General features: G+C 41.8%; 1 protein-coding gene across 2 annotated transcripts in view; it reads left to right on the forward strand.

Moving 5' to 3' along the window:
• The window catches only part of DCX (doublecortin), a 121,162-nt gene extending 99,015 nt beyond the window's left edge, over window positions 1-22,147 (forward strand). For both annotated transcript variants that reach the window (XM_044268355.1, XM_044268356.1), the window contains exons 6-7: window positions 20,491-20,585; window positions 21,114-22,147. In XM_044268355.1, coding sequence (XP_044124290.1) covers window positions 20,491-20,585; window positions 21,114-21,170 — 152 coding nt within the window. In that variant the 3' untranslated portion in view covers window positions 21,171-22,147. The remainder of the gene's footprint in view (window positions 1-20,490; window positions 20,586-21,113) is intronic.
• The last annotated feature ends 4,676 nt before the right edge of the window (window positions 22,148-26,823 follow it).

A 26,823-nucleotide genomic window follows, 5' to 3' on the forward strand; every position in this document is an offset into this window, starting at 1 on the left:
GGGTAGGGAGATCTGATGAAACATTTTGCGCTGCAAAATCTCTATATCCCTAAGTGCGCACACGCGGTGTACGAAGTACTTCTATCGCGGCACTGCAATAATTATTTGCTAAGCCGGTGGATGTGCGCTTGTGCAGCGCCACGCATACCCTCCTCCAGCTCATTCCTTGGCGATCTCGTCACTTCTGGTGCGGCCGCGTCACTTCCGGTATAGACTTTTGGCAAGGTATAGAGATTTGGCAGAACACCGGCACTAATAGAATATGCCTATTTTTGTCCACGGACAAGAATAGGACATGTTCTATTTTTTTGGTGAACGGAATTGCGGACCCGGAAGTGCTGGTCCGCAATTCCGTATCCGGGCAGCACATCGTGCTGCCCCATAGAGATGAATGGGTCCGCAATTCCGTTCTGCAAAATGCGGAACAAAATTGCGGAAGTGTGAATGGGGTTTAAGGGTCCTCTTACATAGGCCGGTGTTAGGCAATAAACAAGCATGGTTCAATAATTAGTGTTGAGCGCGAGTATTCGAATTATAAATATTTATCGCGAATATCCCAACGTCGAGAATTCGCGAATATTTCGAATATAGTGCTATAAATTACTTTTTCGAATATTAGTAATTTTTTTCCATCTGAAGTCAAGTCATTTTTTTCCAACTGTCAAGCAACTTAGGCCCCTTTCACATGGGCGGGTATTCTGCGCGGATGCTATGCGTGAGTTGAACCCCGACCCATTCATTTCTATGGGGCTGTTCACATGAGCAGTGATTTTCACGCCTCACTTATGCGTTGTGTGAAAATCGCAGCATGTTCTATTTTGTGCGTTTTTCACGTAACACAGGCCCCATAGAAATGAATGGGGTTGCATGAAAATCGCAAGCATCCGCAAGCAAGTGCGGATGCGGTGCGATTTTCACGCACTGTTGCTAGGAGACGATCCTATTTTCCCTTATAACATGGTTATAAGGGAAAATAATAGCATTCTGAATACAGAATGCATAGTAAAATAGCGCTGGAGGGGTTAAAAAAATTAATAAAATAATTTAACTTGCCTTAATCCACTTGCTCGCACAGCCCGGCATCTCCTTCTGTGCTGTGTGACGGAACAGGACCTGTGGTGACGTCACTCCGGTCATCACATGATCCGTCACCATGGCATGACCGGAGTGACATCACCACAGGTCCCGTTCCTCCACACAGCACAGAAGACAGACAGAAGGAGATGCCGGCTGCGCAAGCAAGTGGATTAAGATGAGTTTAATTTTTTTAAATTATTTTTTTAACCCCTCCAGCGCTATTGTACTATGCATTCTGTATTCAGAATGCTATTATTTTCCCTTATAACCATGTTAATAGGGAAAATAATACAATCTACAGAACACCGATCCCAAGCCCGAACTTCTGTGAAGAAGTTCGGATTTGGGTACCAAACATGCGCGATTTTTCTCACGCGAGTGCAAAACGCATTACAATGTTCCTGCAACGCACCCACACATTTTCCTGCAATGCCCGTGTGAAAGAGGCCTTAAGCAGGGAGGAATGATAACTACAGATGGGAAAAAATGACGATTATTCCAAAAAACTAATATATAGCACTATATTCTACAGTGCTATATATTTGTTTTTGACCCACGCCTGTATTGATTGCGTAATATTTGCATATTACGAGATCATTACCTTGCCAATTTTCGAGTAAAAAAAAGAATGTAGAATATAACGAATATTCCAATTCGTGAATATTCAACGAATATTCTTCAAAATATCGCGAATTCGAATATGACCCCTGCCGCTCATTACTATCAATAATATGCAAGTTGATCGACTCTTGTTAAAAGCACTTTAACATGGCCTGATGCAAAGTGAAAGAAGGATGAACAGTCATTATTACGATCAGTCGTCCCCTAATCACTTTACATTTTGTCAGCAGAACCTCCCCATTTACACAGAGGGATGTGCTGCTGACAAACAATAATTTGGGTGCTGCAGGACAGATAGGATTATCCGTCAAACAAGCGTTTTTCTTTTTTCTTGGGTGATCGGCGATGCCTACTCTGAGCGATTATCAGGAATGAATGTTCCTGATAATTGGCCCAATCCTCTCCCTGAGTAAAAAGGCACTAAAGTAGACTCATAGGTGTCTACTCTTTCACAAGTAGGTTGATTACTAGGTGGTGTTGATCTTTGATTTGATCGAAAAGATAAGTCAGGTTTACACCAAACAATTGTTGGTCCAATTTGGGAACGAATCTTACTGCAAACACTGTTCCCGAGAGTAGGCCCATGTAAATGTGCTGCTGATCACCCGATGAACGAGCAAAACGCTGTTCATCAGTTGAAATGATCTTTAAGGCAGCGCATTAGATTGTTGTTTCTTGATGCCCAGAAACTATAAATCTGTATTTGGAAGAAGGAAAGCATTAGCCGTCACTCATCCTCATACAGTGGATGAGATCATTGCATGATAGGGTCCATTCACACGTCCGTAGTGTATTGCGGATACGTAATGTATTGCGGATACGTAATACACCCGGCCGGCACCCCCATAGAACTGCCTATTCTTGTCCCCTATTGCGGACAAGAATAGGACATGTTCTATTTTTTCCGGAGCCGCAGACCGGAAGATCGGGGCCGCGCTTCGGAAATGCAGATGCGGGGAGCACATAGTGTGCTGTCCGCATCCATTCCTGCCCCATAGAAAATGAATGGGTCCGCACCCATTCCGGATAATTGCGGAATGGGTGCGGACACATTCTACGGACGTCTGAATGGAGCCTAAATGCAGCCCTTCATCTCCAATGATGGGCAGACAGTTCTATGGAAGAAAGAGTCCCTTCTGGATAATTGCTTGCTCTGTCCGGTAATCAAAATCCACCTTTAGTAGAAAAAATAGTAACAGACGTAGAGGAAAGTTTAAAAGGATTGTTCACGTTTAGCAAGACGGATTCAAAATATGGACTACATGATAGATAGATACTGTGGATAGATATATACTGTGGATAGATAGATAGATACTGTGGACAGGGCCGTCTTTACTATTGATTGGACCCTGGGCAAAAATTTACTTGGGCCCCCTGGATCCCGCCTTCCCACACCTTAGCAGGCAATCACGCCCTCCACCACAACACACACACAAAAAATCCACACATCTGGTAGAGTCCAGTGAATGACTGTAAATACTTCCAGTTCTGAAGACTCCAGCGGCTCAGGGATCAGTGCTCTGGGCTGGAAGTGGGCACCGCTCTGCAGGAAGGAGACCAGGGCTCGGCTCACCCTAGTGTTACAGTGCACCCCAGCACCCCACAGTATGCAGTATAGCACCCTATAGTATACAGCACCCCACAGTATGCAGTATAGCACCCTATAGTATACATCAACCCATAGTATATAGTAGAGCAGTATAGCAGCCCACAGTATACAGCACCTCACGGTATACAACACCTCACTGTATACAGCACCCCAAACTATACACGATACAGCCCCCCACACTATACAGTACAGCAGTATAGCACTCCACACTATACCACACCCACAGTATACAGTATACAGCCCCCCACAGTATGCAGTACAGCAGTATAGCCCCCCCACACTATACAGGCCCCCCACAGTATACAACCCCCCCACAGTATACAGCCTCCCCCCAACAGTATACAGCCCATTACACAATATACAGCCCATTACACAATATACAGCCCACCACACAATATACAGCCCACCACACAGTATACAGCACCCCACTATACAGTAGTTTACAGTATATTAACATAACAGCCCCGTCACCTTTTTCTGATGTAATCTTTACACAAAAAAAGCTCCACAGTTAACTTTTGCAACACTCAGTAGGACCTGTGATGACCTCATAGCCATGTGACCAGTAATTGCTAGGTTACTGGTCACATGATAATGATGTCATTAAGGTCCTAGATCAAAACTCATTAAGGTCCTAGAATCCCTAGATCATTAACACAGTACGATCATGATGCCTGTGTAGCCAACAGCCTGACACCCGGGGCAGTAGCTAGCAGGGCTCAAGAGGCAGCTGCCTTGGGCCCCCCAGGAGCAACTGGGCCCAGGGCAGCTGCCCCTTTTGCCCCTTGGTAAAGACGGCCCTGGTCTGGGGTAATTGTTTCCCGTGGTTTGCCAGCAATTTTTTGGGCTTTGGCTTCCTTGGGGTAGGGTTCTAGTACCAGGTCCTTTTGGAAAGATGGCTCACTCCTTGTTTATCAAGGTGTTTGTCGTCATACAGGTGATGGAGTGTAATTTCTGGGTGTTGTGCCAGTTTTATATTTGGTATCTGTGTAATATTGGCGGCCAGCTCGGTGTTGATCTGTTGGGTTATAGTGGGGGATATGTCTTTCCTTGGGAGCAGGGCAGACATGATTATTTTTGTGCTGGGGAATTTTTCTTGGGTGGCCTTTGCTAGTTGTGACAGTTTGCTGGCGGTGCCCTCTTGCTGCATATCATTTGTGCCAGTGTGTAGGATGAGGTGCTTGGGGTTGGTGAAGTACAGATTATTAATCACCTCCGCGGCTTGTGTAATGTTTGAGCAGCGGATTTTTGTGACCTGTTTCCCAGGGAAGAGTCTCTTTGTGTTGAGGTACTTTCCATTGGAGTCTATAATAAAGATGATGTCCGGGCAGGGTGATTTATTACAGCCATTTGTTCTCTGTTTAGGGGTGGTTTCTGGGGTGTTGGTTGATTTTGTTTGTGGGGTTCCTGTGACTCTGGCTGTCACTGGTTTCCGGTAAGTTCATTTTGGGGTGTGCACTGTGTGTTATGGCATGTGCCTGCACAGGACTAGTGATGGTGCCTCCATTTAGTGATACTAAAGATAGATAGATACTGTATATAGATTGATACTGTAAATAGATAGATATGATAGATAGATTATAAGGATCCTCTGCAAGAAGCTATATCTATAAAGGTGATGCTCATTAAGAATGTTCACACATGGAAACACAATGGGATATAGATAAAATACCAGATCCTCCAGAGCTCAACTCTTTGCAGTGTGGGTTTGACGCAGTGACACTTCTCACCCACCTATTATCCCTAATTACTCTTTTATGGCATATAGAATGAAAGGAGTTTCCAAATTAGGCTACTTTAACACTGGCGTTTCTGGGTCCGCTTGTGAGATCCGTTTCAGGGCCCAAAACGGATCAGTTCAGCCCCAATGCATTCTGAATGGATAAGGATCCATTCAGAATGCATCAATTTGGCTGCGTTTGGTCTCCGTTGCGTTTTTTAGATGGTCACTCAAACACAACTTGCAGCGTTTTGGTGACCGCCTGACTATGTGAAGCCTAACGGATCCGTCTAGACCAGAGGTGCACAACCTGCGGCCCGGGGGCCACATGCGGCCCTTGATATTATTCTGTGCGTCCCCAACCATCTGGTAACAGACATGTATGCCTATGTCTTGTGGCTGCTCACATGTATTTTTCATGTATTTCTCCCATTAGATGGGAGTCCTAGAAGTGTAACTAGACATTAATGGTATATAATGTGTGTTCAATATGCCATAAGTACAATATTTCAGTTGTTAATACACCTTTAAATTTTAATTTCGGCCCTCGTCATTGGTTTAGTCTGGCAATGTGGCCCCCAACCAGGAAACGTTGTGCACCCCTGGTCTAGACTTACAATGTAAGTCAATGGGGACGGATCCGTTTTTCACTGACACAATATGGTGCAATTGAAAAAAAGATCCATCCCCTATTAACTTTCAATGTAAGTCAAGACGGATACGTTTTGACTTAGACTTTTTTTTAATGAATAATGCAAACGTATCCGTTATTAACGGATACAAGCGTTTGCATTATTTGTGCGGATCCGTCTGTGCAGATACAATACGGATCCGCACATAACGCGAGTGTGAAACCACCTACTTTATTTTTAGCTGCGTACTACCACTTGTACAAACATGTCTGACATAGTGATCTTCTATACATTTTGAGGCTGGGTTCAGACCTGAGCGTTTTACAGCGCGTTCCTACGCGCTGTAAAACGCTCAACAGGCAAGAACCAATGCCCGTACAGGAGCTTCTTTGGGGCGTCTTGTCGTGCGTTCCCGTACATAGACTTCCGGGAACGCGCGACAATGGGCGTTCGCTTGTTCCGGAGCCGCGATTGTAAACGCGCATACAATCGCGCATAAAGAGCGCTCCATCCCGAACGCTCAGGTATGAACGCAGCCTTAGGGTACTTTCACATTAGCGTTTTTCTTTTCTGGCATAGAGTTCCGTCCTATGGGCTCTATACCGGAAAATAACTCATCAGGCATATCCCCATGCATTCTGAATGGAGAGCAATCCGTTCAGGATGCATCAGGATGTCTTCAGTCTTTTTGCCTTTTCAGGACGGAGATAATACAGCAGCATGCTACGGTTTTATTTCCGTCCAAATTTGCCGGCATTTTTTGCCGGATCTGGCCCCGAGTGTTCTGGCAAAACAGATCCGGCATTGCGGTCTGCGCATGCTCAGACCGCAAAAAATTTGAAAATAAATAAATGCCGGATCCGTTTTTCCTGATGACACCGAAGAGACGGATCCGGCATTTCAATGCATTTGTCATACGAATCAGGATCCTGATCAGTCTGACAAATGCCATCAGTTTGCATACGTTTTGACGGATCCGGCGACGGAACTGCCTGCCGTAATTCTCTGCAGCAAGTGTGAAAGTACCCTTAGGCTAGTGTTTAGTAGTCTCTGGAACTCTCTGCATTCTCACATCGCTGGAGGCTTCAGCGTCGCTGTCCGGCCCCATTAACTATAATGGGGATCCGGCCGCAACCCGGCAAAAATGCTGAGAATTGGCCAGTCGAAACCCGATACACACAGGTGACGCTTTAGCTTCCGGCAATGCCAGAGTACAGAGATCTGTGGCAGACTGTTCCTGGCCGGAAACTAAACGCCAGTGTGAAACTAGCCTAAATGAATTGTGCGTATTGTACATGGATGTAGGAGTGATGCAGCAGGCTGATAAATATTTCTATTGGAAAGCTGCCTTAACTAATGGAAACTGAGACTTAACCATCTTAAAGAGGACCTGTCAACTGTCATGACATTTCTTAGTAACTACTTGCATTCCCCATGTAATAACAATTCTGGAGAATCTATTCCTATGACTCTATGTTGTGCCATTCATCTATGTTTCCTTCTAGAAGTTATTCATTAATTACTAGGACTTTGCAAGAAAGGTCCAGATGGGTGTAATCAGATAGGGTGTGTCCTATCCAATCAGTACTGCCTGTATCAGACTGTTCAGGGACACACACCCCTAAGTGACACAAAATAGAGTCATAGGAATAGACACTGCAGGATTCTTCTTACAAGGGGAATACTAGTATTTGCTAAAGACATGTCAGGAGAGGTTACAGGTCTTTTTTAACTAATGAAATCCAATGAGATCAAGAAAACTATGTTACATTTATGTTATTTAAGCAAGTGGCCGCCATAAGGCTTCATTCTGATGCGTTAACAGCTTTGTTCCCCGGCATGTCTGTATGGCCCGTGCACTCAGACGCCTTTTGGCTATAATTTTATTCTATGAACATTTAAGTTTTGCTACTCTGTAATTAATTCATAAAAAATACTGTAAGGACCCTACATTATTGCCCTAGTAAGCTATTCAGGATGCCTGGTATCTGTAATAGTTACGAATTAATCCCTGTAACAAGACAATCTAATCAGCAAGGGATGTTTTCCGGGCTTTAATTTCATGCTTCCTTAATGGAGGGGTTGGAGAAAGGAGACAAAAGCATTTCCACAAGGCTGCGGCAATTACACACTAGAGATACAGCGTGTCAATCAGGTCCCGACTCTGCTCCCCGGGGCTTTCGAAGATGGCAGCACCACGGAGAGAGCAGATGTCATTCTGTTTGGTGATGAAGCCTAATAGTAAATTGATGTTACAAAACCTAATAAAATTACAAAACGCAAAAAGCTTACATAGAAATGTCCAGGTCCTTCAGACTGATGGATGGTGAGAGGACTCACTAGATTTGGAAATACAGTTGGAAACTGCCTATAATAATATGCAGAAATATGCAGTATTGCGTAAAAATTATACTCCTGCAATTCCAGTGACTGTGTTATGTCGGTCTATGTGTGCTGTCCACTAACAGAATAACATTTATGACTAAAAGGACAGTAACTTCATCATGGGAAACATGCACACAAATCCTTAGTATGCTCTTCTGTTCATTGATAAATGTTTTATATATATGGGACCTAGCTGAATTACACCACATATATGGAATAGGTCCATCTCTAAGCTTTTGGGTGATCACTACTGACCTGTCCCTTCCACTTTTAGCCACACTTACAGTTCTAGCCACACCGACTTCATGGACATTAGTAGTTACCATTCCATCTGGTGGTGTCTAGTGGTCTCCTGACTTCTAGGACTGATGACATCATCATGGTGCCTTGTCTTGGAAGCTTCAAAAAGAGCAGTCTCATTTGATCCAGTCAAATACATCAAAAATACACACACGACAGAATTTTTTTTGAAATGTTCCTATGATCTCACTACTAAGGATCAAGCAATATTACAAGAAAAAGGAAGTAGGAACATCACTTGTTCCATGTGGATTACAAGATTGATCTTTATTCAAATCCCTTCATGAATAGTCCACGCAGATCTTATTCAAACAGCATTCAAAAATACTGTAAGTAAGAGAAGACATCCAATTCCAGGCAGTAACAAAGTTCCAGCCACACTGACTTGATGGACAATGGCAGTTACCATGCTATCTAGTATCTAGTGAGGTCTCCTGACTTCTAGGGCTGATGGCATCATCATGGTGCCTTGTCTTGGAAGCTTCAAAAAGAGCAGTCTGGTTTGATCCAGTCAAATACACGTATAAGAATATAAGTGGACATTCTGAGGAGAAAGTAGGGTCTGACAGTGGAAATCCCACTGATCCCAAAAACTGGGGTTCAGGGTTTCCCATTACTGTCAGAATGTAGGAGGTTATACTTCTTTGAAGTTGATAGAAGATGCAAATACAGCCTATTAAAGGGAGTTGTCCACCCTTTACCTGATAGGACTTGACTGTCTAATCAGCAGGGATCTACCACCCCACACCCTTGCAGATCGATGTTCTGCAGTAGCTCCAAGCCCAGAATTTGGCACCAGAGCTATACAGCTCTTTCCGTTCAAGTGTATGGAACTGGTTAATGCAGCACTGTTCGCACTGAAGCGAATGGGAGCAGCACCACAGTAACCAGCGCTGTCCCCTGAGCAATGGATGAAGCGGTATACTTCTGGGTCCAACTTCTGGGCCTGCAGCTACTGCAGGGCAACTGATTGGAAGGGATGTGAGGTATCGGGTTCCACTGATCAAAATAAAATGGCCTATCCTGATAATAGGCTATCACTTGTAAAGGGTTGGAAACCCCTTTAATGCTGCCAGTGGTTGGACCTTGCAAATCAGACAATTGTTTTCTCTATTCATATGAATTGTGGTAAATCCCCATTAAAGGTGTCTTGTCACTTCAGCATGTGGCATTTATCATGTAGAGAAATATAATACAAGCCACTTACTAATGTATTTTCATTACCCATATTGCTTCCTTTCCTGTCTTCATCCATTTTTCATCAAATTATACATTGCTCGTTTCGACCACCCTGTAATCCATCAGCGGTGGTCGTGCTTGCATGCTATAGGAAAAAATTGCCGGTTTCTTTGGTGACCGGGGCGGTGGGAGTGCACATAGTCTGGTGCTTTTTTTATAGTATGCAAGCACGGCCACGCTGATGGATTTCATGGTGGTCGTAACCATGGAAACAATCAGTGTTTAATGTAATGGAAAAATGAATCCAGCCAGCAAAGGAAGCAATATGAACAATCACAATACATTAGTAAGTGTCTTGTATTGACTTTCTCTACATGATAAATGCCATTTGCTGAAGTGCAAAACCCCTTTAAATCTAAGATATGATGTAAATTGAACTGAAAAAAATCTGTTGCAAATTCACTGTGGAATTTTGCTTTAGATTTGATGCAGATTTCACACTATGCATCACAAAGGAGCATAGCAGCATAAATTGATTTAAAATCTGCACCATATGTTAGAGATTTTCTTGTTGCAGGGTGTGGCTGAAATTTGTTAAAATCCCAGCCACTTTGTTACTGCTGTATTAGGGCTCATGCACACGGCCGTTGTTCGGCCATCCCGTGCATTGGGGGCCGCAATTTGCAGTCCCCAATGCACGGGCTGCCGCGGCGGATTCAGATCCATTCAACTTGAATCGTTCCGTGATGTGTCCGCACTGCAAAAAAATAGAACATGTTCTATTTTTTTGCGGTGCGGAGGAACGGACAGAAACCCCACTGAAGCACTTCGCACTGCTTCCGTGCCTCCGTTCTGCACCTTCCGGATTGCAGAGCCATTCAGGTGATGCGGGGTGCACGTGGCCAGTGCCCGCATATTTGCGGGTCACAATACAAGCACGGCCGTGTGAATGAGCCCTTTATGCTGCAGATTTTCCCACTCACAAATCCAGATGCAAAATCCACAGCCTGTTCGCTACTTTCAAAGTGCAAACACACCCTTTACCGTACAAAACACGATAGATAAAGGTGTTTCATATAAAAGAGTAGTAATAGTAGTAAACGTAACAGTAATAAATAGTAGCAGGCGTAAGTAAACGCGGTAATAGTAGTTTCCATCCATTAAGTAATAGGGTGACGTTTATTGCTTCTTTATACAGTATTACAAGGGCCTTTCATACAAACAGATGCTCAGCATATTGCTAACAGATTTTTGCTGATATATGAGCTATATTTGAGTAGGTCTACTAACCACAAAAATCTTGGAAGAATGAAAAATGGAAAGATGGATAAATGTCAATGGCAGCAAATACAGCATGTTATTTAACTGTTTAGCAGGCCCTAAAATACCAAGAAGTGCTGTGAGATCTCCTACAGGGGTTACGGGCAACCTGGCAGCTTGGCTGGGCCCGCTACTGTGACGTGGCATAGGCTCCCTTATATTTCTCACTGGATTTCTACCAAGAAACCTTCCGAACCTATTGAAAGAAATGTAGCTCTGAAGAACTTCTAAAAGAAAGATAATTTCAATGCTAACACCATCGGACTGTTGGAGGACAGCAGCCCTTTAACACTTGTGTGACTACATGTACCGTAGAATTCAATCGCCTTCTTCATGTACCGCTATAGTCCAGCGTTCGTGTCTGGAATGATGTATTATTAAGATACAACCCACCGACAGATCATGAAGAACAGATGTCTCTCAAGACTTCCCTGAAGGACACATTATTTCTTTTTCACAGCCTTTTTTTCAACCTTGATGGGTTAACTCATAAATAATGTAAAACATGAAAATCATACATAATCTAGTACAAGACAACCTTTTTCTAGCAAAGCTAGAACCAGTTCTGTAACTCACATGGATCCAGATATCTCCTCGTTCATCTCTCCAATTGTTCTGCTAGATTTATTTTAAGCGGTCAGCTTAGGGGAGCACGTCTTTTCTCAGGGTTGTATCCTTTCTGCTGCAGCTGGTGGCATTTGAAGGAGGGAACTGAGCATGTGTGTCCATCTCGGTGAGCTGCACAGAACAAAATAGAAAAAGAGCAAACAGCAGGTGGCGCTATACTGATAGATTTAATTGAATATAGTACATTGTTAATTACATGCAATTACAAAAGTATTCAGATCCAGGTGCTGGTTTGAAAACTGTAGAATATTTGATGAGAAAAGCTCTTTAAGACTACCTGCACACGGTTTTTCTACTCAGATTTTCATGAAAAAAAAATCCTCAGTGTAATACAGTACCAGCAAAGTTAATGCAATTTGATAAATTTCATGTTTGTGTACTTTTTTGTGCGGAAATTTGCTAGGCAAATTTTTAAATCCGCAGCATGATGAGATTAGGGCAAATCCACATCAAAATCTGCTAATTACATGCGGATTTGGGACAGAAATGCAGAGAAAATCTACACCGAATTTTTTTTTGAAAATCCACCCCCGTGTGCAGGTAGCCTAAAGTAAGGGTACTTTCACACTTGCGGCAGAGGATTCCGGCAGGCAGTTCTGTCGCTGGAACTGCCTGCCGGATCCGTCAATACGGACGCAAACTGATGGCATTTGTCAGACTGATCTGGATGCGGATCTGTCTGACAGATGCAATGATATACCGGATCCGTCTCTCTGGTGTCATCCAGAAAAACTGATCCGTTATTAATTTTTTGGGCATTTTTAAAGGTCTGCGCATGCGCAGGCGGGAAAGCCGTATCCGGTTTGCCGGAACACTTAATGCCAGATCCGGCACTAATGCACTTCAATGTAAATTAATGCCGGCATTCTGGCAAGTGTTCAGGATTTTTGGCCGGAGAGAAAACTGCAGCATGCGCAGTATTTTTTCCGTCCAAAAAATTTAAGAGGGACTGAACTGATGCATCCTGATGCGTACTGAACGGAAGGCTCTCCATTCAGAATGCATTAGGATAAAAGCCCCTACGACGGAACTCAATACTGGAAAACCAAAACGCTTGTGTGAAAGTACCCCATGTCAGATAAAAAGAACAGCTCCTGTGAGCAATCTATGGCAATAGTCTCAGGAAGCGCTGCACAGTTTGTTAGAAGTAGGTCAGTTCATCCAATACAGATAAAAATCGAACTAGTACTGTGTCCTTCAAAAGGGCAGCCAGCAATGTTTATAAAGTATCACCATTTATCCAACACTTGGTAGTTCATGGCAAGCTTGTATTCTTTCCCTGGCGGTCAGTCAGATCATGCTATTGCCAATCGTAATAGCTGAACACCTTTCACTTACACCGCCTGTAGAGAATGCAAGAGACAGATGTCTCCAATAGCGAGACCCCGCTGCAACCGGATAAATTCTCCATGCAAGGGTTTTCTTGTACTCACCAGCATTACAAGCATATAAAATACACTGTTCTGGCCCAACTCGAGCTTTGGAGTCCTGCCTCTTCCAGGCCATGCCATGGAGGAAGGATTGTAAAACTTGTGTGAGCACAGAATAATGAAGTGATATGTCCCCATTGTCTGAGATGGGAATACCCCTGCACAAGTATTTTCATTTTCTTAATTCCTGGAGAACCCCGTTTACTGTCTATGGGAGTTACACAAAAAGCCAACCATTGCAGTCTTTGGACACCACTTCTGCAGGCACTAATCAGTTTTTATGGTGGCCGTTTGCATTAGCTCTAGATTGTTATGAAGAGTGATAAGATGAATTGCAATTAATTGCAAAGTCATTCCCTGCCATGAAAATTAACGTAATCAGAAAGACCCAATTTCCACTGCACTTCGGCCTTGCCATAAAATGACCTGCTAACATCATTTCAGTGATCTTCTCGTTAGCTGAGGAGAAAGTGTTCATGAGGACAAGGCAATCATACTGATTGAATTAAAAGAGCAGACTGGTTGCTTTAAACAGGGGGTGTTTTAACATGGTTACCTTCAAGGAAACGTGCAGCCATCATTGCTTTGCATCAAAAGGGCTTCACAGGCAAGAACATCTGCTTGGAACATGGCGACTAAATCAACCATTTATTGGATCATCAAGAACTTCAAGGAAAGAGGTTCAATTGCTGTGAAGAAGGCTTCAGAGCTCTAAAGAAATTCCAGCATGTGCCAGGACTATCTCCTAAAGAGGATTCAGCTATGGGATCAGGTCAACACAAGTGCAGAAGCTTGCTCAGGAATGGCAGAAGGCAGGTGCCAGCACATCTGCATGCACAGTGTCATCAAGGTCCGCAAAGAAACCACTTTTCTAAAAAAAAAAAACATCAAGGACAGACTGCCATTTTGCAGGAAGTACAGTAATTGGACTGCAGAGGACTGGGATGAAGTTATTTTCTCTGATGAAGCCCCTTTAGAGTGTTTAGATGATTGCCTGGCGAACAAAAGGCAAGTGCTACCAGGAGACCTGTGTCATGTCAACAGTAAAGCCTCCTAAGACCATTCATGTATGGGGTTGCTTCTCATTCAAGAGAGTGGACCCACTCATAAGTTTGCCTAAGAACACTGTGAATAAAGAATGGCATTAAAACATCCTCCAAGACCAACTTCTCCAATGATCCAGGAGCAATTTGGTGATGTACAATGTTTTTTACAGCATCCTGTCACAAGTTAAAAGTGATAACTAAGTGGCTTGGTGAACAAAACATTGAAATGTTGGGTTCATGGCCAGGAGACGTCCCATAACTCAATCCTACTGAGAACCTATGGTCAATCATCAAAAAGTGGGTGGTCAAATAAAAACTAATAAATTGTGATAAAGTCTAAGCACTGATTAGGCAAGAATGGGTTGCCATCAGTCAGTGTTTGGCTCAGAAACTGGTATCTAGCATGCCAGGGTGAATTAGAGATACATCGTTGGTAAAGTTGAAAAACAAGAAAAATGTACAGTATAATATACTAATTTACTGTGATAAGGAAATAGAACTAAAAATCTTATGCGCATAGGACCCAAGATAAAAGGAGTTGCTTGGTCCATGTTAGAGGAAACAGGAGTTAATAGTATAGGGGATATAATAAATAACCAAAGATTTTATTTTTTTCTATTATGTAAGAATAGGGGTACGGTGAAAGAATTGCTCAAATAAATCAGTTTCCCTATTAATAGGCTAAATAAGGAATTTATAGATCTCAGGACGATATCCAAAAGTAAAATGATATTCAAAATGATAATCAAGATTAGGAAGCAAAATGCCCTAAATATGGTAAAGAAGAGAAAGATATGCGACATGGTATGTGGTATTGTCCAAGGCTGAAAGTTTTTTGGGAAGAGATATTCAATATAGTGAAGAGATTATTGTTAACCTGGTGCCCCATGCTGCGATTCTGTCCCCACAGACAGGCACAGGCGCCAGGCTTCCTCACTCCTCCCCTCTGCTGCACGCCATGCTGACAGGCGCAGGCAGCTGGGTTCTTAGTTGTGGTCTGCGCTTCTGCCGCTGGCATTCCCCTCCTGGCTCTGAGCGAAGCTTCCGCTCCAGCTCATAGTTCCTTGTGTGTATATATATATATATATATATAGGTTGTAAGTGGACGTGTCTATCCTCCTTATGTGAGGCAGCACACACATGGCTGAGCTGCAAGATGTATTTAAAGGCGTCTCTGCAGGAAGGCATCTGATCAGCCTCTGGCCTCTCAGCTTCTTCTGGGTGTACACTGCTACCTGGAGGTCAGTGCAGTGGTTCCACACCCAGGTCTCGTTCCCTCATGTCCCAACTCCCCCTCAGAGGTAGCACCTGGTACACCCCTTGGGAAAGTCTATCCTCACCATCAGAGGTATTGAGAAGAACGAGGTATTGTGGAGAACGAGGTGTCCCCGCCTTCTAGTTCACTGTATACACAGCGCTCAACGAGCGATGTGTATGCAAATCAGAAAGCGCTATGCGCTTCCTTTCCCGGCCTGGTGGTCATGTGATTGCCGGGGTCGGGAGAGTGCAGTAGCTGTCGGGTTTTTCACAGACCTCGATCAGCCCTGCACTGAGGCTGTACAGCGCTGTATTAGGATGTACAGCCTCATGGGGGGGTGTATTTCTCCTGTAACTAGGGCTACTATGTCAGCCCCAGTTACAGGAGAACTCAATACTGAAAAAATAAAGTGAAGTTAAATGTCCTCCAGAGGTCTTGTATGACCTTATGGGGGACGCAAAGTGTAAAAAAAATAAAAATAATAAAGTGTTTTAAAATAAATAAAAAAAGGTTTCACATGTAAAAAAAATAAATTCCCTAATTAAGTAGTAAAAAAAAAATGTTAAAACTAGAAAAAATAAAAATAAAATAGACATATTTGTTATTGCCGGGTCCGTGACAGCCGTCTCTATAAATATATCACATGATCCACCCAGTATGATAAACACCATTAAAAAAAAAACTGTGTAAAAAAAAAAAAAAAGTGTGATACTGAATGATCAAAAAATCATATGTACCCAAAAATGGTACCAATAAAAACATCAACTCTTACTGCAAAAAATGAGCCCCTGCACAAGACGATCGACAGAAAAATAAAAAAATATGGTGTTCATAAAATAGACACAAAAACATATTTTTTTTCCAAAATGCTTTATTATGTAAAACTGAAACAAACAAAAAAAAGACATATTTGCCTCACAAAAAAAACTAATATAGAGCAATTCTAAATCGTATGTACCCCAAAATAGTACCAATAAAACTGGCACCTCATCCCCTAGTTTCCAAAATAGGGTCACTTTTTGGGAGTTTCTACTGTAAGGGTACATCAGGGGAGCTTCAAATGGGACATGGCATCTAAAAACCAGTTCAGCAAAATCTGCCCTCCAAAAACTATCCTTTTCTTCTGCGCCCTGCCATGTGCCCATACAGTAGTTTACAACCACATGTGGGGTGTTTCTGTAAACCGCAGAATCAGGGTAATAAATATTTAAGTTTTGTTTGTAAACCTTTGATGTGTTAAAGAACAAAATTGATTAAAATGGAAAATCTGCCAAAAAGTTAAATTTAGAAATTTCATCTCCATTTTCCTTGAATTCTTGTGGAACACCTAAATGGTTAACAAAGTTTGTAAAATCAGGGGTGCAGTTTCTATAATGGGGTTCTTTATGGGGGGTTTCCACTATGTAAGACCCACAAAGTGACTTCAGACCTGAACTGGTCCTTAAAAAGTGGGTTTTGGATATTTTCTTAAAAATTTTAAGAATTGCTTCTAAAATTCTAAGTCTTCTAACGTCTTAAAAAAATAAAATGACATTTACAACATGATGCCAACATAAAGTAGGCATATGGGGAATGTTAAGTAATGAATATTTTATGAGGTATCCCTTTCTGTTTTAAAATCAGAGAAATAGAAATTTTGAAAATTGCAAATGTTTCCAAATTTTTGGTAAATTTTCAATTTTTTCACAAATAAAGGTGAAATATATTGACTCGAATATATGACTGTCATGTACAATGTGTCACGAGAAAACAATCTCAGAATGGCTTGGATAAGTAAAAGTGTTCCAAAGCTATTACCACATAAAGTGACACATGTCAGATATACAAAATTAGGCCTGGTCAGGAAGGGGACAAATGGTCCGGTCTGAAAGTGGTTAAGTGGCACAAAGATGGTCACAGATATTTGGCTCTGTGTATTACACTCATCTAGTAATTGTAATTGGAAACTAATAAAATAAGAAAAAACAGTAATGTGCCAGGAGAGTACAATGAGCATCTGACATGTATTTATGTGAAATAGACATTTTCAGCTGTATATATAGTTATATGGGATAATCTTGTCCATATGAAAGTTATATGCAATGTAAGCATTATAGGCAGGGGCGGAGCTAAAAGCTCATGGGCCCTGGTGCAAGAGTTCAGCTTGGGCCCCCGTCCCTCAGTACTTGTTGGCAAGGGGCAGGGGCGCACATAGCCTTCCTGCTGCCTGAGGAAAACATTGAAAGGGCACCCCCTCATGCCAAATTCTTGACCTAACCCCTTCCCTCCAGCCAGAGGTATAAATTGACCAGCATGCACTTTCTATAATGCCAGTGTCTTATTTGGCACAAGGGTCTTTGGTTCCCTCAGGCTCCTAGGCCCGGGAGCGACTGCTACCTCTGCACCCCCTATAGCTACGTCCCTGATTATAGGCTCTCAATGTGGACCCCACTCAGGCAAGTGACATAACCACTAAACAGTGCGAACAAAAACAGGTTGTGCACATAAATGTAGGACAATGTACCCATCTAGAGAGAATATAACAAGTTACAGAGAGAACCATACGAAAACTAAAGGCCGCATTTATACAGACCTCCGGGTGATTTTATTCTCCTTCATTACTTAGGCTACTTTCACACTCGCGTTTGGTGCGGATCCGTCATGGATCTGCACAGATGTATCCTTTCAGATAATACAACAGTCTGCATCCGTTTAGAAAGGATCCGTCTTGAACACCATTGAAAGTCAATGGAGGACGGATCCATTTTCTAATGTGCCAGATTGTGTCATAGACTTGCATTGTGTCATTGACTTACATTGTGTGACGAAACTGAGCCAAACGGACACCAAACGCTGCAAGCAGCGTTTTGGTGTCCGCCTCCAGAGCGGAATGGAGACTGATCGGAGGCAAACTGATGCATTCTGAGTGGATCCTTTTCCATTCAGAATGCATTAGGGCAAAACTGATCCATTCTGGACCGCTTGTGAGAGCCCTGAACGGATCTCGTAAACGGAAAGCCAAAACGCCAGTGTGAAAGTAGCCTTATAGTACATACTTGCTTATAATACACACCTGAAGATCATTTTGAGGAGGAACTTTCTGTCCACCACTGATAGATATGAAATGCCCTCATCCTTTTTATCAAGCTAGAACACAGTATTGTATCTCATACACTGCAGATTCTGAAGAATCTCTTTTTACAAACGCATGGAGCATTACTTGTCAGTTAGTCAGGAAAACGAACATCCAACAAAAGGGATCTATGACATTTCAGCATAAATGTAGAAAATAAGCATTTTTTAGGGGTCCAGGCACCCATGATGATGCAATCAACAAGATTTCCCATCCAAACAATGAGCCAGTGTTTCAAAAACATTGGATTCATAAAGGATACTTAATGCACATCCTAAAAAAAACTGAATTATTTCATTGTAGGGTTTGATGTTCTACCTACTGTATATTATAAATAGACCATAAATGGTTCAGATCTCTTTCTAGAAGAGACTCACGTGATGGATCAGTCAAGACTGACAATTCTTAGTTAACATTTTGTTGGTACTTGCTTCAATTCAAAATGTTTTCAAAAACTTCTAAAATACTCTCAACCTGAACTGAATGTACCTTCTGTATTCTGGACGAGTCAGATGATTCAGCCATGTTTTCATTGTGGGTTTTACTTTTTACCTTTAATTTAAATGTCAGCAGTTGTCTACATAGTCGACTCTAGGAGATATGCTGCATTTAGCAGAAAGGTAGAAAAAGCATATTGCTTCTGCCCTCTGTATATCTTTCATCCTGTCTCATTCTGTACATGTCAAAGGCAATGGGGATGTAGATAAGGTCTGGCCTCCAGCAGGCCCGGCACAGTAAGCCAATCCTGTAAATACCAAGTAATATATTTAGGTTTGCTGTGAGATTTGACATACCGTGAAATTTACAGCACTGGGAAATATATAGATGCTGAATATCAAAATTTGAAATATTTCTTGTGACAAATGCCAGGGGGCAAAAGATCTTTGAAGTTAGACTTGGTTCCTAAAGTAGTGTTGACTCAAAAAGCTATTTCTTATATAAAAGCTTCAGTCTCGTTCCGTGAAATGCTAACCCTGCTGAAAAGTTACCTTGTTTTAGTGGTGTTTATGTACTCACAATATAAGATTTACTTTTAGGAGTGCTATCAGCTAGGAATCTACTTCATAGACACGACTTTACAAGGAACCACTTGTCATATCAGCTGGACCTCTACGGATGTCCTAACCTAATTATTTCCATCTAGAACTACAAAATCTTAAGAAACTCTTAAGAATATTAATCTGTTCATCTATTTTTATTTTAGTCTTTAGCATCTACTTCTCATAATCTGTGGGGTTAACACTGAAATTTGAAGTATTTTTTAGCATTATGTCCATGTCTCAAATTGAAAAAAATGTGCTTCAGGCGCATAGTGGAATGATTTTATCTTGTATATGGCAATATACTCTGCATGTGCTAGGGCAAACACTCAAAATTGCATGGATTTATTTGGTAGTCAGATCTGTCCTTGTGTCACTTGTGGGAGAATACCAGAAATGAGTAAACCCCACACCTAAATTAATATTTTGAAAGGGGTTAAAATAGCACCCAATTAAATAATGTGGGAGTAGGGATCAGTATGTAATAGTGCAGGTAATGGAATGGGGCTAGCTGATATTCAGATTTCCCCTCAATTTTGAAACCTGCTCATCTCTCCTTGCAGGATCCAGAGACTTTTGGTTCATGTTAGTATCACTGTTAAGTATTTATAGTGAAATGTCTCCAAAAGTCAACTACGTCCACTCTTTTACCTAGACCAGAGTGACAGATTTGCAGATCATATACTATGTCTACTGGCCAACTTCATTGATAGGGCAGCACGTTGGCTCAGTGGTTAGCACTGGTGCCTTGCAGCGCTGGGGTCCTGGGTTTGAATCCGACCATGGAGAACATCTGTAAGGAGTTTGTATGTTCTCCCCGTGTTTGCGTGGGTTTCCTCCGGGTACTCCGGTTTCCTCACATACTTCCTCACATATAGGGACCTTAGATTGTGAGCCCCACTGGGGACAGTTGGATGATAATGTCTGTAAAGTGCTGCAGAATATAGTAGCGCTCTATAAGTGCATAAAATAAATAAATAGGACAACTCTTCTAGAAGACAATTTGCACTTCAATTCTCAGTGGTCTTCTAAAAAAAGTTTTCCTTGTACTTTGTTAGGGGGTTGGGTTTATTCATCAATAATAATATTAATGTTATATATCTATCTATACATTTTCTGTTTTTTTCTTGACAGCTAATGGAACTTCAAGCAGTCAGTTATCCACACCTAAATCCAAGCAGTCTCCAATCTCCACCCCAACCAGTCCTGGAAGTCTTCGTAAGCACAAGGTATTATGTTTCTTCTCCTTAATCCCTCTTAAAGGAACTGATTTCTTATTTAACTGTTTAAAAATTCTGAGTGCATGTCAATGAGAAAATGATATTGCCAGCTGCAATGGTTTATAGTCGTCGACCAGTTAAAAACTTTAATGGGATTGTCTGACACTTTGATATTGATGGCCTATAATCAGGGTATGTCTTCAATATCAGATCGTCAGGAATGGTACTCCCAAAACCCCCACCCATCAGCTGTTTGAAAAGGCTATAGTTCTCCAGTGAGTGTTCCTAGGCCAGTGATGTCACGTCATCATTCACATGGCTTAGGTGCAGCTCAGTCCCGTTCAAGTGAATGGTGCTGAGCAGCAATACCAATGGATGGCACTGTACTTGGCAAGCTGTGAGAAGGCTGCTCACCAAAGTGCCACAGCCTCTTTAAACAGCTGATCGCTGGGCGTGAGGAACCCCACTGATGACAGACTTAATGTATGATGAATTTAGCAGATTTTCATTGAAGTTAACAAATGCTTCTTTTTACAGGATCTGTACCTTCCACTGTCCCTGGACGACTCTGACTCTCTTGGAGACTCCATGTAGAGAGTAACAGTGTATCGTATCACCCATGAGGAGGATCATACAGCAGAACAGAGCAGACCGGCACTTTGGTGCTTTTTAAAGGATCCAATTACAGCTTTCACTGTTATTTTTATTTTTATGTGATTTATAGTTTGTGTCATGAATTACATGTGACCCAACCTAACAGGGAGAACCAACTGTTTTATAGTGATGAAGCAGGCTTCAAAATTATGTACTGTATGCATGTGTGTCATTCTTGAGTTGACCCTAGAACCAAACATGGTGCTTCTAATGGCCGTCATCACTAGCTTTCATGAATTGCATCATTCTACGATGATGTAACAAGCTAGGCACATGTACGGTACGCTAGGAAATGTTGAGTGTATGTTGTGGATCATTTTGTATGTTTTATATTGAAAATTAAAATTTCCCCCTTTTACATTCTGTAACGAGAATTCAGACCAGATTACTCAATGACTTGAGGGTTTTTACACATACACAGTATGCAGTGTTCTTTACTATAAAGATTCACCCCTAGCACCAAGAATTAGACAGCATCGGGAGGAATTTGTAACCAATTTTGGTCACTGTTTTGTATTAACATTTCAATCAGTTTTCAGTGAAATTTTTTTTAAAAAATCTGCATACCCCTTCTCAAAAATTGACTTCTCTTTCAACCGAACATAATGAACAATTACCATTTTTATATTTACACGGATGTCAGATTCGGAAAGTCAGATTAATAAGCGGAAAATATTTCTTAATACAGTTGAGGGAGTGACTGACTCAGGCACCAGATGGCCTCCTTACTTCCTCAGCACAATCCCACTCCCTTTCTTTACAATGGTTTTGCCTCTGTCACATTTTATTAGAATCCAGATTCTTGCCTAGCTCCGATCTCCAAAGACTCCCCACTTCAGCAGCAGATGGCAAACATCTCAGCATAATAGGACAAAAATCTGAGCATAAACAGGTGCTGGTTTATATGCCTTTGTATATTATTTATTTCCTAGCACTACAGGTATATAGTTATTATAGGGGTATTGATCCATAAGTGAAGTCAAAATTCCAGGAGAAAAAAACCCTATGAAACACTATGCAATGGTAATATTTCATGGTAATCCAAGCCTATAGTCATAGTTTATATACAGAATTGATATTGATGGCCTATCCTCAGGGCAGGTCATCAATATCAGATCAATGGGGGTCCGACTCCCGGAACCCCTCCAATAAGCTGTTTGAGGAAGCTGTGGTGCTCACCGGAGCTCCAGTGAGTGCCGTGGCCTCCCCACAGCTTACCAAGCAATAGTGCTGTCCACTGGATAATGGCTGTGCTTGGTATTGTAGCTCATCCACATTCACTGGAATGGGACTGAGCTCCACCTAGGCCATTTGACCGATCAATGTGACATCACATGGCCTAGGAAGAGGCCTAAGTGCTCATAAAGCGCCGCGGCCATCTATATCAAAATCCTGGAGAATGCCTTTAAAGATCTGTCATTGTGAGACTGTAGGGACATGCCCTCAACTGGTAACACCCAGTGAATTGATTTATACATTTCTCGTCAAAATAACAGAGGACCAATACAATGTAGAGATTTAAAAAAACATGCTTCAGAATTGTTATACTATGAAGAATTTATTTATATACTAAAACAGATATGTCAGGAATGATGCTGGGTCCTCTCTGATTTTGTAAAAATTGGAAAAATTTAAAAACATTTTAATGCAGATTTTTTATTATACTATGGTAATGGGGTCATACTTGTTCTCCTTACTGGATTGAGCGGCCATACAGAAATGCATCCTTTAATACAATGCTGTACAGCAATAGCAGTAACATAGATGTCAGATCTGAAGAACTAGACAATATTAGGACATTCTAATTTTGGGCTTGCAATGTGGTGAGCTTCAATGTAAAACAGGGCCTTCCTAAGCCTCCAATTTAAGGGCATATTGACATGCAACAGATTTCTTCAAGGCACATTCAGATCACAGAGTGGTAGGATTTCTGCAAATTTACTGCATAAGTAAGTCCTAGGTAGTCCACTAAGAGCTAGTAATTCTTTGGGGTCTACAAAAACATACAAAAAGCCATGAGAAGCCTCCAGTGATACTTGTTGAGGGTTGGCAAAATTATTTTCAGGTGTTCCTATGTTGCACTTGATTTATAAGGTCTTTAAATGGCTAAACACATGACCAAATAGCTCCATAGGATGGGCGAGTCACTGTATTATGGTGACCCTCCCTTAGGTACTGATATATTCCATTAGAAATATATCACACACAAGTCATAGTCTTCCCAAAGTCCACAAAAACAGTGGTCCATGCCACAAAAACTCATTGGTTTTATATGATACCTACATATTAGTAAGAGAACATAGTAGCTTGTGGCAAGTGCCCACTTTTTTGAGATTGGACTTTGCACATAGGTACCAACATCTGCTTTAGGATCAGATGTCAGTGTATTCTGATTTATTTGTTGCCCATAGCTAGGTATAATCTGGAGATTTTAATTGGGTTAGAGTCAGTTAGAGAAGGAAGCGGACTACTATCAATACTGAGACAAAGATCCCCAGTTTTCCAATACTATATTTATTCATATAGACCACAGAATTTAGATGATATTAGATGATGTGATTTCATATACTTTTGGATAACTTATCTTTATATATAGTTGCATTGACCATATATATTACATTTTGAAGGTCTGTATATGAGTTTCTTTGAATATAGCATGCTGGATTACCGTGAAATATGAAACCTGGAAACAAACACTGCCTCTATTTATATTGTATATCTGGTGCTCTTTGACAAGCCTGCCATTTGGTAAGTAGTAGCATGTGCTAAACTGCCTGTGTCATTTAGTGGATGTTGCTACAAGTGCCTTATTGCCGTATGAATCAAAGCAGGGTATATATAAGGTCCACGCTACACTGCGACTTGCTGCTGCCTGTTAGGGTACGGCCACATTAACAGTTTTCTGCATGGAGTTTTGGAAGCCAAAATTAGGAGTAGATCATAGAAAGAGGCATAGAGGAAACATAAGACTTTTCCTGTGTTTTGAATTCACTCCTAGTTTTGGTTTCCAAAACTGCATACAGAAACCTGACTGTGTGGCTGTACCCTTAGGAGACGGGATCTCCTCTGGCTCCCCAGTAGCTGGAGGAGAACCTGCTGCGTTTTTGGACAAACATCCAATTGATATTGGTTGACCTGACTACCACTTGCCTTGTGCCCACACTGAGCTGCTTGCTTTGCATGCCTCGGTGTTAATGAATGAACAGTAATGATCAAATTATGGCTTATAGAACAGCAGAAGTCGTCAGACATGAACTTAATAGCATTTCTTATCATCTGTAGTCATACAATTCCATTACCAACTTGTGTAAGCAACCCTTCCCCCGCCATACACTTAATATCAGAAATATAGACTCCAACTTGCCCGTGTCCCGGTCACTCCTGAAAACACTGTGATTCTTTCTTTTCATCTAGCAGAACATTTTTGTAACCTTTTGATAACATTTACTTTTGGACTGTTGTTTAGGGCCTTTTTATAAAATTGCTGTTTTTCATTCTTTCTTAGTTAAAAAAATGAATTCAGTGAATCTTCTCAACCATTTTTCCCATTTTCATCCATCTTTGTGAAACCTGATAGGTCATTTAAACAATTTGCTTTGTAAGAAATTTTAATGTTGATCTTTTGCTAACAGTACCTTACAAGAAACCCTTTATACTACTATTTGTGATTCATTTTTAAGTTATACACCGGTGTTTTCTATTGGCCTATGTGTATTGGCATATAGGTTTATGTGAGAAATCAAATAAGGTCAACTGATAACAGAATGGATGACAATGACCGGGGGTGGGATGTACTAAAGCAGCAAGAAGTTACACTGTTCTGAAGGGTCTATCACTTTATGAGTCATAGCAGAGCAGACCCCCAGTATCGGGCTGCGTGCATGGTTGGATTTGCATTGGCCTACCCAGCTTGTAGGCTCTTACAGCTAAATTTAAGGTGCATTTACACACAGAGCTAAAGCCGATTTCAGTTGGCTGCTCGTTCAGTAGGGGTGAAGCGCTGCATTTACATGGAGTGATCACCTCCACATTATGAGAATGAGCTATTGTGATCACTCGTCCTCATACAGCTGCATTGTTTCTGGGCAGCAGATCACTGTTTAGAGCAAACGATCTGCTGCCTAGAACTGAACATTTAGGTGTCTGCACGAACGAGAGGAGGAGTGTTTTGCTCGTTCATTCGATGATCGGCTGCTCCTTTACATTGGCAAATTGTCGGAAACATTGCCGAAAATTTGCCGTATATTTGGCCATGTAAATCTATGTTTATACTGGCAGCAACAGTCATGCGCTATCTGACTTTGCTGACATTTCTCGTTACAGCTTCGGTCTTCGAGGCATGGAAGAGGTTACAGAGTAATTGGATTGTTTGTCAATTGATTAATATGTCTGATGTAGATCTAATTATCTGGTGAATGCTCTTAACCACTGACTTTTCAGCATCATCATTGAGTTGTAGGCCGCTCTGCTTTGATTTTAAACATACTGAAGGCACTTGATCCATATGACTGGGCTCATGCAGCCATTTTGTTATCAGTAACCAAGTTGTTAGGCCACTTACCATACAAATAATTAAGTTACATTGATTTTGCATTGAAGGGCTATCCTCAGGATAGCTCATCAATATTAGATCAACCCCTGCTGATCAGGGGCTGCGGCACTTTTCATTGTTTAATTACGCACTGTCTAAAGCCTCTTTCACACGAACGATACGGATTGGCTCCGGATGCGTTCAGTGAAACTCGCACCATTTTGCAAGAAAGTTCTGTGAGTTTTGTCTGCGATTGCGTTCAGTTTTTTCCGCGCAAGTGTAATGCGTTTTTCACGCGACCATCCGTGAAAAACACTTCACTTCTATGGGTCCAGGGCTGTGTGAAAAACGGAGACTATAGAACATGCTGAGTTTTTCATGCACCGCAGAACTGATGCGTTAAAAAAAACACAGACACATTGAAATAAATGAGTCAGGATTCAGTGTCGGTGCTACGTCACGCATTGCATCCGTGCGGGAAACTCGCTCATGTGAAAGGGGCCTAAGGGTCCATTCACATGTCCGCAAGTGTTTTGTGGTCCGCAAATTGCAGATCCGCAAAACACAGACACCGGCCATGTGCGTTCCGCATTTTGTGGACCGTACATGGCCGGCACTATAATAAAAATGCATTTTCTAGGACATGTTCTATTTTTTTGCGGGGCTGCAGAATGGAAGCGCGAATGCGGACAGCACACAGTGACTGCATGCGCGAAAACAGCGAAAGGGATGCAGCGCTTGCATGAGCGCCGAGGCCTCTTCATACAGCTGATCAGCGTTGGTACCAGGAGTCGGACATCCGCTGATCTGATATTGATGACCTATCTTGAGCATAGGTCATCGATATACTAGCACTGCACAACCCCTTTAATAAATAATGGAGGCCATGGAAAATGGAGGATCAATAACGTTTTTTTTTTAGGGATATCGTTGATGGGTCAGGTTTCCATTAATTATGGCATCTGTAAAATTCTGACAACATTGCCCCCATGAAATGGCTGCTGAAACTGTTATAGGACTTGTTCTCTAACTACCAAGATATAAGGTTCTCCCTATATTAAT

Source organism: Bufo gargarizans, chromosome 9, assembly GCF_014858855.1.
Source record: "Bufo gargarizans isolate SCDJY-AF-19 chromosome 9, ASM1485885v1, whole genome shotgun sequence".
In the NCBI taxonomy this organism is placed as follows: domain Eukaryota; kingdom Metazoa; phylum Chordata; class Amphibia; order Anura; family Bufonidae; genus Bufo; species Bufo gargarizans.